Source organism: Andrena cerasifolii, chromosome 16, assembly GCF_050908995.1.
Source record: "Andrena cerasifolii isolate SP2316 chromosome 16, iyAndCera1_principal, whole genome shotgun sequence".
Classification (NCBI taxonomy): Eukaryota; Metazoa; Arthropoda; class Insecta; order Hymenoptera; family Andrenidae; genus Andrena; species Andrena cerasifolii.
The window spans coordinates 840772-855479 of record NC_135133.1 but is presented as its reverse complement, the minus strand read 5'-3'; the positions used below and the strand labels follow the sequence as shown (position 1 = coordinate 855479).

Genomic DNA, 14708 nt, shown 5'->3' with positions numbered 1-14708 from the left:
GTATGGCTACGCTATGAGATTCCAATATTTCTCTCTGGTTCCTAATCGCGTTTGCACGAACTACGTACAAATCATTTTGTCTGTCTGCTATGCACATAAGTTTCCTACCTCTGCTTGTATCATAAATACTTGCTTTTCCGTTTTCAAATACAATTTCTTTGGCTCTTCGCTCGATTTGGGAAACAGACAATAAATTTTTTCTAATACGAGGTACGTAATATACATTATGTAATGTTATTTCCTGTGTTCTATTACCAATGAAGGCTTTTATTATGATATCACCTATTCCTTCGGTTTCCAGTGTGAGACTCTTTTCTCCATTGGATTCAGCAGCTGTGTTGATTGGTTCCAAGCGAGTTTCCTTGAATTTTACGAACCAATCTCTTTGCTTACATACATGGTGCGTACATCCGCTATCAAGGATCCATGTATCTTCTATGTCTATATTGTTAAGTGATACCAAAAATCCTTCGTTGCTTTCCTTCTTCTGGCCATTGTGGTTCTGACTTTTGGTTTTGTTTTTGAACCAACAGTTCTGTATATTATGGCCTGTTTTCCTGCAATGCGAACAAAAAGGAGGTTTTGGTTTATGTGTTTGATATGTACCTTTGTGTGTTGTCTGCTTTGGTCCCTTTCGTAGATTCAATGCTTCCATGCGGTCTTCGTTGTTATCAGTGGATCTGGATTTACGCCTGTCATACTCAGTCAGTAGTATTTTGGTTATTTCTGACGAAGTAAACTGTTTATCTGGTAAGTTGGCTAGAGACATGTTTAAATTTTCGTAATCGTTTGGCAATCCAGCTAGTAGAGTGTACGCTGTGTCATCGTCTCGCACTTCGCAGTCCGCTTCGTTGAGATTTTTTACAATTATTTTAACTCGAGATATGTATGATGACATTGACTCGTCTTCCTTCATTCTGGACTGGTAAAGTTGTTTCTTTAACTGCAATATCCTGATTCTGGATTTCGGCTGATGCACTTGCTCTAAGGCAACCCATGCGTCACGTGCGTTTGTGCATTCTTCAATATGAACCTGTTGGTTAGGTTCAATGTGCAACCCAATGGCTGCTATTGCTTTATCATCTTGAGATTGATGTGCTTTCCTTAGTTCATCCGTGGTCAAATTCGCTAAATCATCTTTCCTAAGCACGTGGTCTAGTAGTCCCTTGCCCTTGAGAAACCATTTCATTTCTATCTTCCATGTGCGGTAATTATTATCTGATAACTTCTCAATCCGTAAACTTGATTGCTTATCAATATCAGCCATTGTTTTGTCAAATTCTTCTCTTTAATTCGCTTTAGTAAATTATCAGACTCACCGAACGTGTATGCTTGACCACGTGGCTTATTTTAGGTTAAATCGTCCACCTTTTACGTTCCTGGGCCCATAACCATTGAAAGAGGTAGTCCATAACAGGAGTAGTCGGTGGTATGGAGTGCACATCAATTTATTAGAATAACACATATATATATATATATATATATATATATATATATATATATATATATAAAGAAAAATAAACTATAAGATAATAGAAACTTAGAACTGTAACGAAGCGCTCGCTTCGACGCTTGGGACGCAAGTGCCCGCATGCCCACGAGAGGGACTCTCACAAAGGGACTGGGTTGCGCACGCGTGGCAGGAAGAGCAAACTGGTTCATATTCATTTTATATGTAACAATTATCTCGAAATTCTGTCGCATGTATTATAGTAAATTCCTCTGCGTGCTTTCTATCCTTTGAAATGTAAACAATTGTAGCATTATTTCAGTCTCACATCTCGTCAATATATACAACCCAATTGATATATTTACGTGCTGAAATGAAAACAAGAAATTATGAATGTACATTTTTCTTTGTTAAAGAAGTTACAGAAGGATTTTTATTAACTCTTTTTATGTAGAATTTAGATCGTATATCTGATCGAAGAACCTAACGGGTAATTATCATTTTTCGTGATATAATCGGATCAAGAATATTAAGATAAGAATGTAAAATTTAAATATATAAATTTTCGTTGAAATCCATTTTGCCATTTAAACGAAATCGTGTTAACAAATATATGAGATATTTAAAAAAAAGCTCTTTTCTAAATAGTCAAAACGTGATCAGGAGGTCTTAAAACGTGATTTCCGTAACAAAATGTTTTCCAAATTTTTTTCATTACAAGAGCATTGTACAACCCCTGGCAATAAGTTTTCGACCAAACGCAATGTTACAAAGTCAACGAGAAACACCACAATTTTTTGCACGTAAAACAATGCGTTATAAATATAACACTCATGGTAACTTTAAATTGGTCTAATACGAAGTAAATACACCAAAAATAATTAAGACATTCGTTTATTATCTACTAAAAAACAATGAACAAAAAAAAGTTGCTTGGAAAAAAGTATTTGGCCAACGGAATCTCTGGTAAAAAGTATTCGACCATATGAATTTGCAAAGAAATAAATAATAATTTACTTCAAATTCACATTACCTAATATTTAGTGACATTTTCACGTGCACGTATAACCGCTTGTATGCGTTTTGGCATTGATTCTATAAGATTCTCGCATTCTGTCGGTGTGATTTCATCCCACGATGCCTTAATTACTTCACGAAGCTCATTTTTGTTTCTAGGTTTTTTTATACGAATTAATTGTTTCCACGTTGCTCATAAATTCTCTATTGGGCTTAAATCAGGACTATTTGCTGGCCACTTTATTGTTTTAATTCTATTATTCTTCAAATACTCTTGTACTTTTTTGCTGCGGTGGCAACTCGCATTGTCTTGTTGGAAATGAAAATCATTTGAATCCAGGAACCAATTTTCTATACTTGGTATTAGGAAATCTTCAAAACCTGCGTATATATTTCGGAATTGACAGTTACATATAGTATACACAGCTTTCCTACTCCTTGGGCTGCCATGCAGCTCCACACCATGTAAGACTCGGGATATTTCTTTTTAAAATTTAAACAATCTTTATTGAATTTTTCGCTGCTTTTCCTCCAAACAAATTGTCCAGCATTATCACCTGCGCCGATGCACACACGTGATTCGTCACTAAAAATAACTTTTTTCCAATCATCCACAGTCCAATGTCGGTGTTCCTTACACCATTCCAAACGCTTTTTCCTATGCAGTTTCGTAAGAAACGGTTTCGTTTTCGCTTTGCAAAATAAATATCCCATTTTATTTACCCGGTTTCTCACTGTACGATCACAAACATTTTGTGCCCACTTTCCATTTATTTCTTTAGATGTACCTCGCCTCATATTCTGAACAATTTGTCGCAATTGTCGGTCATCTCTTTTTGACGTGGCACGAGGACGTCCACATCTTGTACGATTAAATACACTTCCACTTTCATTAAATTTCTTATTTATATAGCTAATCGCACTATGGGAACAATTTAAAATTTCTGCAACTTTTCGTTGAGTATTGCCTTCTTTCAGAAGTTTAATTATTCTTTGTTTTAAATCGTCAGAAAAATGCTCGCGTGGTGGCATGATAAATATCTTCGACCTACCTCGATCGCTAGCTAACAATTGACTGATCGCGGAACAGTTTGTTAACTTACGTTTTCAATACATTGTTGTATTGCACTCTGCGTGACTTGTGAAAGAGATAGCGAGTGAAAAGACGAAGAAAGTGAGAAAACAGTCGACATCGAGCGATAAACGTACAAATTTCGCTACGTACAAATGTCACTAAATATTAGGTAATGTGAATTTGAAGTAAATTATTATTTATTTCTTTGCAAATTCACATGGTCGAATACTTTTTTCCAGAGATTCCGTTGGCCAAATACTTTTTTCCAAGCAACATTTTTTTTGTTCATTGTTTTTTAGTAGATAATAAACGAATGTCTTAATTATTTTTGGTGTATTTACTTCGTATTAGACCAATTTAAAGTTACCATGAGTGTTATATTTATAACGCATTGTTTTACGTACAATTGTGGTGTTTCTCGTTGACTTTGTACCATTGCGTTTGGTCGAAAACTTATTGCCAGGGGTTGTACATATGTCAGAACGTGAAAAGTGTATCTCGAGGCACTCAAGAAGATCGCGCGCGGCGCGTGTCGCTTGCACCTCACTTTGGATCACAGCGTTTCAAGAGCGAGAGAGAAAGACACACATTCGTTTTCTTTCTCGTCTTCCCGACGTTGTCCGAAGCGCCGAGCTCGCGGACACGCAGCTCCGGCGTAGTGTGCGTGCATGGTGGGGGAAATTCTCGAGGAAACCCGTCCTCATTCTGGCATCACTGCCGTGGCCAGCCGCGCTGCTAGGAGATTCCGCCATCATGACGGAAAACAGACACTCATCTCATTGTGTTGCGTCTCCAGTAGCCTAGGTTGCTGCTGTAGCAGCCGCGCGGCCGCAGCCGGTCGAAAACGCGGTGTGGAAACTAGACCTTATGGAGAAGCATGCATCTGTTCTCCTAGACGCGTTTTCGTCAGCGTGTCTGCCTCAGCAGCTATGTAGGTTACTCGAGACGCAACACAATGCGATGGGTGTCTGTTTTCCGCCATTATGGCGAAATCTCCTAACTTGCGACTCGCGGCCGGTGGCCAAACCTTGACTCCTCCAAACTGATTCTAGCCGCGGCCGCCCCGCGATCCATCGCCACAGTGGGACACAATCCTGTTACGTTCCGAAAGTCACTTTTAATTTTTCTTCTCTCTTCTTCTTTTATTTTTGTTTTTTTTCTTTTGTTAATAAGCGTGATGCGCATCGACAACGGGTATCGTTCTGGGAAAACCCTTGGCGAGCGTACCTCGCCGTCGCGACACTTCGTGACTGCGCTGTACTCTGATCGTGGGACTGTGCTGAGGTATCAGCACTGTTCTCGGAAGCTCGTTCGAAAATCAGCAGGGGTTTTCATACGTTGATAAGTTTTATTAAATGTAAGCGGCGGGGGTGCGTCTTGATAATGCGTTAGCATTCTGGAAAAGCCTCGTCGAGCGCACTTCCGACCGTCGAATCGTCACATCGAAGACGAAATTGTAAAGGAGTGTCCTGAGTGTTACAATGCGTGAAGACGAGTGTACACCGTTTGGGAATTAGGAACAGAGAAAGTAGTAGATCGGCAGCGCCCAAGTCTAAAGTATGAAAGGATGAGGGCGCGAATACCTAATAGGGCTCTTTAAGCCGGGTCCAGACCTGAATGCGTATACGCTGACCAGGCTGAGCGCGCACGAATGACGCATGCGGAGGGATCGAATGTTCCATTGTATCTTTCTTCGCCAACTTCTGTGCTTAGCTTAGCCCACTCCACAGTCGTAAAGATGGTGTGATTAGCTAAATAAACATACAGCCCTCCGAGTCATCCTGTTTACCAATACAGGGTGATTCTCCAGCGACGCCTGTTAAAGACGTGTCGCCTCGTACCCCGTGACGAGAACAACTCCCCGCAGTGCCTCACCGAATTTTATGGGTTTCGACTCTCGAAACGGTTGGAATACCATTAAAAAGTCAAAAATGTCCAAGAGTTCCGCATTTCTCATCAGATCTTTGCGAAAACGACGTCAATTGATTAATTATGTTTTGCCGATGAAACTAACACCAAGAACGACGTAATTCGGACCATAATGAAATTTCATGAAAAATTGATTTATATCATTTCATTTCAATTCGTTAAAAATAGTCTCGTGTGATTTTTTAACGCAACAGCGAGTCGGTTAGGCTGTATGAATTAAGAATAATGCAAGGTGTAGTGAAGAAAAGAAAGACAAATTATTCAGTAAAATAGAGCTTTAAAGTCTATCATATGGTAATTGCATTATATTGTTGAAAATGTAATTTTTAGATTTTTAATTAACTGTTTACGACTATATTAGCAATGAATTAAATTCATTCACATAGATCCATCCTTCATGATTAAAAAAAAATGCAAATCCATACCTTCAATAATTTAGGTCATTAAATTTAATTTCTAAATTTCTAAAAGAAAGCACATAACTTTGAAGATTTGTATTTTTCAAACAATTTCGAATTTGCAAAAATGAGGACTTAACCCTCCCTAATTTCATATGGACTATCATATATTTCAATATCATGCAAATCCGAGACATCGAGGATTTTAGAAAAGTATCACAGATGCTTCTATCTTCCACGCTGAACGCAATGCACTCCAAACTCCCTTTGATGTGCGGAAGAAAACCGACAACGGGCATGCGCCGAGTCACCACGAATGAAACGTCCACACTAGCATATGCGTTCACGCTCACCCTTTCTGACGTAGAAGCATGCGGTCCTGGCTACCGTTTCACCCGTCCACATTAGAATATTCGTGCGCGCTCAGCCTGCTCAGCGTATACTCATTCAGGTCTGGACCCAGCTTTATACGGACGCTCTACCGCGCGTTCTTGCGCGCCACACGCCGGCGCGCCACGGAAAAGTACGTGAACGCCGGAGCGCGCTCCTTCGTGCAAGCCAGAAGGTTATACTCGGCACTACTTAGAGGCAGTGCGTTCGGGCTCACATTTCTAGTCTCACAGTCTCCTCCTTATGTTTTTTCCACGATGCAGCGCAATATTGCATTGTGTACTACCTGTTCGATGTATATTATCGATCTGCGAAAAGATCGGCAAGACACGATCGAGATATATATTCGCGAAAAGTATACGAATTCCTCGATATACCTGGCTTATAGGGGATATCATAAATGCTGTTACTGTAGGACACACTGAAACATCTTTTTTTACGAAGCTACATTTGGTTGACCCGAAGGTGGTAAAATTTTACAAAGATACATTAAAAATAGACTGTAAAATTTTACAAAGGTACATTAAAAATAGACTGTAAAATTTTACAAAGGTAGATTAAAAATAGATTGTAAATTTTTACAAAGGTACATTAAAAAATGTCCACATGGTTTCCCGGCAATGCGGTGGCAAATGAAAATGCATTTAACACATTCACTGTTGTGACGATCATAATTATTACTATTGACGGCAATAATTACCATGTCATTGCTTGTTTTAATATAAAAACTAATATTGATAGACAATAAATACACATAGGTATGCAAATGATATTATATGAAAGATGAATGCTGAAGAGGTGTAATATGCAAGACGATTTGAAGAAAAGGGGTAGTCCTCTAATTGAGCGTGATGCAGGTCAAATTTTCCACCCACGCATTTACGTGTCACGTTCGAAAAAGTGAGGCGCGCAAGAAAGCACCACAGTTCTGCCCGCGCGCATACCTCGACTCCAGAAGAGTTTACATAAGAGACGGAAAAGGTAGTTAGAAAAGGAAAACGGCTCTTGAAACCAAGGGTTCGGCGTGGCGCGTGGACTTTCCAACAGTGCCGAAAGTTCTGAAGCGCGCGCCGCGCCTGGCAGCCAAGCCTCTGCGAGTAACTACAAGCGGTAGGAAGTGAACGCGATTTAAGGGGTCTCCCTACCCTGAGGGACGAAAAATGATATGAACTTTGGGAATTTTTTAAACCAAACCATTAAGGCTGCCGTCTCATCGCGCCTTGAATGTGTGCGGACGCTCACGCAAGCTAGGAAAAGCGTATACGTATACGCCATATAATAAACAAACCGTTTCAACCAACCTACGTCGTGGAATCGGCAAGAAGGAAGCTTTTGCGGGCATAGTTGCCTCCAGCAGACATCCGTGCAGGCGGATCTGGTGCATTTGAACGCTAATAAGCACCGTAGGTTGAAATAATAATAACCCTGATAGCCAGATCTGGGCAGCAGAATCTGACGTCAGAACTGCAGCAGTCTGTGTCCGCATTTGGCTGCGTTCTGATGTGCAGAGCCTGAGGTGCAGTGCCTGATGTCAGACTGTGATGCCAGATCGGGGACGGGTTTCCTCGAGAATTTCCCCCACCTCGCGCACACTACGCCGGAGCGGCGCGTCCGTGAGTTGGACTCCGAAGCGCCGATCTCACGGACGCGCCGCTTCGGCGTAGTGTGCGCGAGGTGGGGGAAATTCTCGAGAGATCCCGTCCCCGATCTGGCATCACAGATGTCAGATGGACAGCAGATCGACAGCAGATTTCGCCGTCTGCTAGGCACAGCAACAGCGCCATCTGTAGGCAATTGCTTGGTAATTCTGGATCTCAGATGGCGTTGTTGCTGTGCCTAGCAGACGGCGAAATCTGCTGTCGATCTGCTGTCCATCTGACATCAGGCACTGCACCTCAGGCTCTGCACATCAGAACGCAGCCAAATGCGGACACAGACTGCTGCAGTTCTGACGTCAGATTCTGCTGCCCAGATCTAGCTATCAGGGAAGTTTATAACTCGTGTACTGAGACAAACTCGAGAAATGAAAGAATTATGCTTCAAGGATTCTCCGTCAGCGGAGCTAATGGTATATTCGCGCCATGTACCATCAGAACCGGTGGAAGTCCAAGCTAGCCGATAAATGTAAGAAAGACATAGTTGCCGATACGTATCGAGAGTCGTATCGCGTTGTTGCCGCATTTCCCCTATTACTATTTGTCGTCAGGAAGGCTTGAATGAATCACGGCGAAGCGGCTGGAGAACAAACATGGGCTAAGATAATATCTGGATAAATTAGAATAAAAGAGACATTATGTTTATCCGTTATCTCTCTTCGAGCTGCGGATTTGGGCTATTCGGCGGTTTCTAATCTCGGTTCGAGAGGCATTTAGTGTTGCTTGCGGTGGATTATGTATTAATAAAATGTAAAACGTACTGTTTTTACCCGACTGCGGCACGTAAAGGAGGGTATTGTGTTTATCAGGCTATGTTTGTATGTCCAGATGTTACGTTCTAGTCCCTGTACGGATACACCGATTTGGACAAATGAGGTGTCTTTAGAAATGTCCTACGATATATAATTTTCTAAATTGTTAGACAGAAATAAAAAAATTGGAAGGACTTGCAAGTAGTGATCTGGATCCGAGGAGAGTTTTTAACATCTCTGACTACAATGTTTCCCCGAACTAAACAGGCTGCGGCCCTTGCCATACAATACTGCTATATATAACTAAAAAGTAAAAAATAAAAAAAATATAAAAAACCCGACTGTTTAAAAGGGGAACTAAAATGACAAAAACAAGACTTAATTTATTTATACATAGTATATTATTTATCATAAATAGGATAATAATATGATGACAATTTAAATAATTACAAGCATGTACCGCAATGACTAAAAAAAGTGTTTCAAGCTGGTAACAAAAAGAGGTGGACAACATCAATGCAAATTCATGCTTATATAGTGACATTTCAACTTCAGCGTATTTTGTAAATTATATGTTTCTCGTTTTGTCCGTATGGGGAATACCGTTAGCTTTGTTAATAGCCCATCGAATCTGATTAGGGCGAACAGCGATACACAATGTTGAATGTAATATAATGTTCGAATATAATTACATCAAATCATTTATGATAAATAATATACCATGTATAAATGAATTAAGTCTTGTTTTTATCATTTTAGTTACCTTTTTAAGCAGTCGGTTTTTTTTTAAATTTTGTTAATTTTTAGTAACATACTGCTGAGATTTTCCAGATTAAAATTAGTTGAAACACGGTATAAATCGGTTTATTTCATAACCCACGTTTTTCAACGTTCGCCGTTAAAAAGTATCGAGGCAATTTTGAAGTACATATAACTTGCAGCGACAAAGTTTTTCCTTAATATACAAAGAAGATTTTCACCAATTTTCACACTGATTCAGAAATAATTGTAGGAGATATGGCGATATATATAAATTCCGCGCGGCACCAACTGTCAACGCGAGTGCTAAAACTGCTAAATAGCGCATTATCGCTTATAATGAAATTTGACGTATGGTAGTGTGGATCTGTAACACATTGTAATGGAAATATTTAATTGTTGTTCTATAAGCGTACAAAATTTTACCGTAGATTTATAAAGTGTCAAAAATTACCTGAAATATGGTACTTATTATTTCATGTAGCACTCCATTTGCCCTGGCTTTACTGCCCCATACATCATGTGCGCTGTAATTTTATAAAAAGTCCGACTTGTAGTAGATAGGATGGCTCAATAATGACAGGCCTTATAGAAGAATAGAGATAATATATATTGAAAGAACAGAACATAAGAAATACACACTAATGCGTGACTGCTTCACGCACGCCATCGAAGTCGACTGATTGATCGTCGGAAGGACTCGGGTCCTTCCGACGCCATCACGTACGCCGTTACCTCCCGAGTTACCGAGTGACTATAGACTGTAAGAAATGATCGCAAACATTTCAGTAAGTTGTGTATAAAAGTAAAAGTTTGTTTCAATATTTCGTGAAACATCATGCATACCTGCGATGCCCGTATGTGCCAGCCTGGCCTCCTTTGACCAAACCGGACTCGGCACAAGGGTGTGACGTATACCCTTTTTCCTACCTTGCCTCCGTCTTCTGTCTGTCTGCCTGCTCCCGTGAACTTAAAAATGTGTCTGAAAAAATTAAAGTGTGAATTAAATTTATTATTTCCCTCGTCACTTTCTGGGGAAAGTTACGGCGGCGTCGATCGACTCGCGTGATCGGAGGATCCACGAGGAAAAGTGCGATTGCTGTCACTTGTGACCACTGACACAGACAGTGGCCCTGCACTTTACAGTGCGTTGCGACGCCGGTTCGATAAGATCGGAGTTTCGCTATTTTCAGAGGCAGACCTCTTTCGCTTTTTCTAGCTTGTCGCTTTTTCTCTCGCTCTCTCTGATAGTATAAATTGAGGCTCCCGAATAGGCATGCATCTATTGTGCCGACTATCAGTTAATTCCAGTAGAATGCATTCTAAATAAAATTGAACCAGTTTTGGCTCCATTTCTCTTTTCCAAAACGCATCATCTCTCTCTACTTTTATAGATTTCAGCCCCTTCGGGGTCCAAATGCAAAATACGCAGTACTTTCGGTGAGTAATATGTAACTGGCCTCGTACTTGATAAAAATAGTGATGCGTTTTGTTCATTGAAATACCTGTTGTTTAAGTTAGAATCTTAGACAAAGCAAGTGGCTGTAACCGATACGCAGTCCTTTGGTTTATTAGTTGGAAGTAGGTTAACTAGATATAAGTAAATTTGAGTAGAATTAGGATAGTTTTAAATATCGTCTAGTTTGTAACGTCCCGTAGGCTTGAACGATTATAATAAAGTTTTCGTCTTTACAAGTTCTTGTGTCACACTAACTTTTAACCCGAGTATCAGGTATGAATCGTACGTAACGCGAGCGTGGAACAGATATCGATGATATTATTAAGCGTTCACTATTTCTCTCTCGCGTAACCAGTATAGAATTCGCAAGTATTGCGAACACGAGCATTGAACCGACCAGAACCGACTGCCTGGCAGACGGAGAGAAGACTTCCGCGATCGCGGAAACGTAGTTAGTTGATTAGTGGGGGGAGAGAAGCTCATGAACGCTTTGTGTCGCGTCAGATGGCGACACTATTATTAAAAGTAACTTATGTGATACGTCTTAAATCTAGTAAGAAGAAAAAGCACTATATACAGCATGTACACGAAACACCTGTTTTACATGTGAACATGCGTCGGACAGCGGGAATTTTTTCCATAGCCTCTTCCGGCGTAAAGTTCTCCGCTGATTTAGGGCATTTGATTTCCACAATACCCTCTTGACCGATGATTCCATCCGGTGAAGCTCCTAAGAAGGGGATGCAGCTGTCGATGAATAGTCCACATTCTGCAATATCTGTGTATTGCTTCTTCAATTCTTCGCGAGCAATCTTCTCGCATTCTTTCCCGTATTCCACCGCTGATGCACTAATTAACTTTGGATACACAAATGATTTCACTGCATTTGCGCATAGCGTGTCAGGTCGGCGACGGCACACTTGTCCAAAATTGGATGCTGTCAACAATTTGGACCTGTACTGCAACCATCTGCGGTTCGTCGCTTGTCCGATGGTTTCGTCTTTAATAGCGTGCCTTTTCTCTTGCCAGTCACTGAGCATTTGCATATGCTTTTCCCGCTCCAGTTCATATATTTCGGATGGCATGTCTGGCTTCTGTGCATTTTGTCCATAATCCGAATCTTTCTGCGACGGAAATTGTTTGCGAACATATCGCGCAGCCTTCGTTTCCTTCTGTTTCGCAGCTCTCTTTTCCTTTTCTGTCTTTTTATTTTCTTCTATTTGACGCACAACCTCGGGCGTTTTCGTCTTCATTACCGCATTCAATCGCGAGTGCACTTGGTTGCTGTTGTATTCTACGATAGCAGCAGCACATCTTCCTGTATACGATCCTCTTTCGGCGAAATTTAATCTTTTTCCGCCAATGTACTTGGCAATTATTCCGTTTAAACTTTCCACAGCGTTATTATTGGTATCATAGAGTAAGCTCTCCGCATGAGCTAACAGTGGACGAAGAATTTCTTTTACGTCCTGGTACACTCCAATTTTCGTCAATTCTGGAAAGATGTTTTTTTCTTTCTCTTTATTGTTTCCATCGCAGAGATATCCTAGTCTTGCACACTCTGCGTGTTCATCAAACACGTGGCTTGGAACATTCTGTATGTCGCTATACAAATTCTTCGTTTTCTCGTCGATTGATACATTCTGATTGTATCTAAACTTTGCGGCTTTTACGATGTCCGTGCGTATCCGGCGAATGCTACTTTCCACAACTTGCCTCAATGGTCCAGGTGTAGTCTTCTTCACAATCGCTTTCATTTTTGTGCAGAAGTTTCGCAACAAATGATTCGTGCATTCAATTTTTTTTACGCGAATCCGTCTCTTATATGGGTCAGCATCAATAATCTTCTTATACACGCTGCTGTCCCCATCAGCAATCAGAGTAGAATAAACGAGCCCACGTTTTTCTACGCTAGTATTGAATCCTTCTACTATAGCATCGCTTTCCATAGCAGTCGATGCTCGAATTGTGTTCCAGTTTTTGAAGCATATGTGCTTTCGGGGTTCTTTATTGTTTTTCGCAGCAATCCGACAAATTCTGCAAACTTTGTTCCGAACGCCGTAAAATAAAACTTTCTTCGTATGATAGCCAACTATCACGCCGACTCCAGACGCAGAATCGTAACATCCGCTGCGGTACGATCTCTTCATCCAACTTCCATCGGCCACAACGGGGATGTGAAGGGTCCCTGATCCGGGAAGAACGTCGCCACTTTCAATCGCCAAACGTTTTTCTTCTTCAGCCTCTGCTAACATCTCTTCTTCTGCAGCGGCAGTTGCGGACTTGACGAATTCATCTTGATTCTTCACGAATTCTTTCTTCGACATGCAACGTATGTTCACTCCTGCAAAAGTGTGTTCCAACTGAGCATAACTGCCTCCACATAAAATTGTTGCATTAACGGCGCCCTGATTGCAATTCACTTCTTCGGCTTCGTCCGATTGATTGCAGATTTCTGCTTTGTAATGGCATAAAGTGCACATTACGCTGAAGATGCTCTTGAAGCCACGCCGTTTCGCACCAGTTATTTGTAGGTGTTCAATGCCGCAGTCTTCCCTATTTTTTGCATGCTTACCTATTTTTTGCAATTGAGCAAGCACATTTGGGAAATTCATTATATCGTTGCTATTTTGGAGACGCGATTGCTCTTGCGGCCCGTTCTTCGTAACTTTTTCTATAACGAAGTTTTCTTCTTCGTTACTTTGTATATCAAATTCTTCAAGCGCATCTTCAGTTTCTCCCGAACTGGCCGTATCAGTATCTTCATCAGATGGCAAGTACATTATCTCTTGATGCGTATGATTTCGTCCATCGGATGTTGACGGTTCCTCCACTATACGCTCCTCGGCTACTTCTTCTGGATGTTGTCCTACGGCAGTGTCGTCTACCGATTTTGCCTTTTCCTGTTTCTTCTGAAGGGTCAAAGGCCTTCTCTTTTCGCGAAATACTTTCCGTTTCGAAAATCTCCTTGCGGACGGACATAAGTGTCGCGAACAAAACGGAGAATTATTGTCCATATCTTCTTGCACATCCTGCATATTCACATTTAGAGTGTCACTCATTTCACACTAAACCAACAAACACAACACAAACACAATACAACACAACGCACCACGACTCAAAATCCTTCTAACCGTTACATAAAAACGTAAACGCGAACCGTGAACGTGAAATGTGAATCCAAAAATTCGTATGTGGTGCGAACTGAAACAAATGACGCTCTACAAACCAGGCAACGGCGCAAACAGTCCGCTGCGTGGAGCGTCATTCTGCTGAAACAACGCCAACCAGGTGGACGCTGAAGAAAAAAATGGAGAGTATGCATAATGTAAGTATTATATTGTATACTGTTATACAAAGTGATTCTCTGGCTAGAGTCTACAAAGGCGATGCCGCCAATAATCCGCGCCTCGCTGAGTTTCGTGGATTTCGACGCTCGAAATTAGCTTGGGGCCATTTTCATCGTGACGGCATAACGAATCGGTTGACGCCATTTTCGCAAAGATCTGATGAGAAATGCAGAACGTGAAATTCATCACTTCAACGAAACTCAGCGAGGCGCGGCATTTTCTTTACGACTCTAGCGAGAGAATCACGCTGTGCAATCTTACTATTTGCCATAAAATAATACAATCATTATTTCATTTCCAGATCAAGGATGCATTGACCTGGCGTCAGCCGGGAAATCAGGACGGAGACGGAGACAATGGGAGAGAGGAGAAAGACAGAAAGGAAGAGGAAACGGAAAAAGAGAGGGAGATTTTGAAAACAAAGAAAGAAGCGGAGGAGAAGAAAAAGGAGGAGGAAACGCGAAAATTAAAAAA

General features: G+C 41.0%; 2 protein-coding genes and 1 long non-coding RNA gene across 3 annotated transcripts in view; 1 reads left to right on the top strand and 2 right to left on the bottom strand.

Annotated features, from left to right (window-relative positions):
• LOC143377876 (uncharacterized) overlaps positions 1-14708 on the top strand; it is a 475856-nt gene that overhangs the window by 284154 nt on the left and 176994 nt on the right. The window lies entirely within an intron of this gene.
• LOC143377900 (uncharacterized) overlaps positions 1-14708 on the bottom strand; it is a 250616-nt gene that overhangs the window by 233027 nt on the left and 2881 nt on the right. The gene's annotated exons all lie outside the window — the stretch shown is intronic.
• LOC143377910 (uncharacterized) lies at positions 10379-14176 on the bottom strand. The gene is made up of 3 exons (XM_076829719.1): positions 12114-14176; positions 11480-12008; positions 10379-10930 (listed from the first exon to the last, which is right to left on the bottom strand). The coding sequence occupies exons 1-3, from the start codon at positions 13944-13946 to the stop codon at positions 10641-10643; spliced, it is 2652 nt and encodes an 883-aa protein (XP_076685834.1). The 5' UTR covers positions 13947-14176; the 3' UTR covers positions 10379-10640.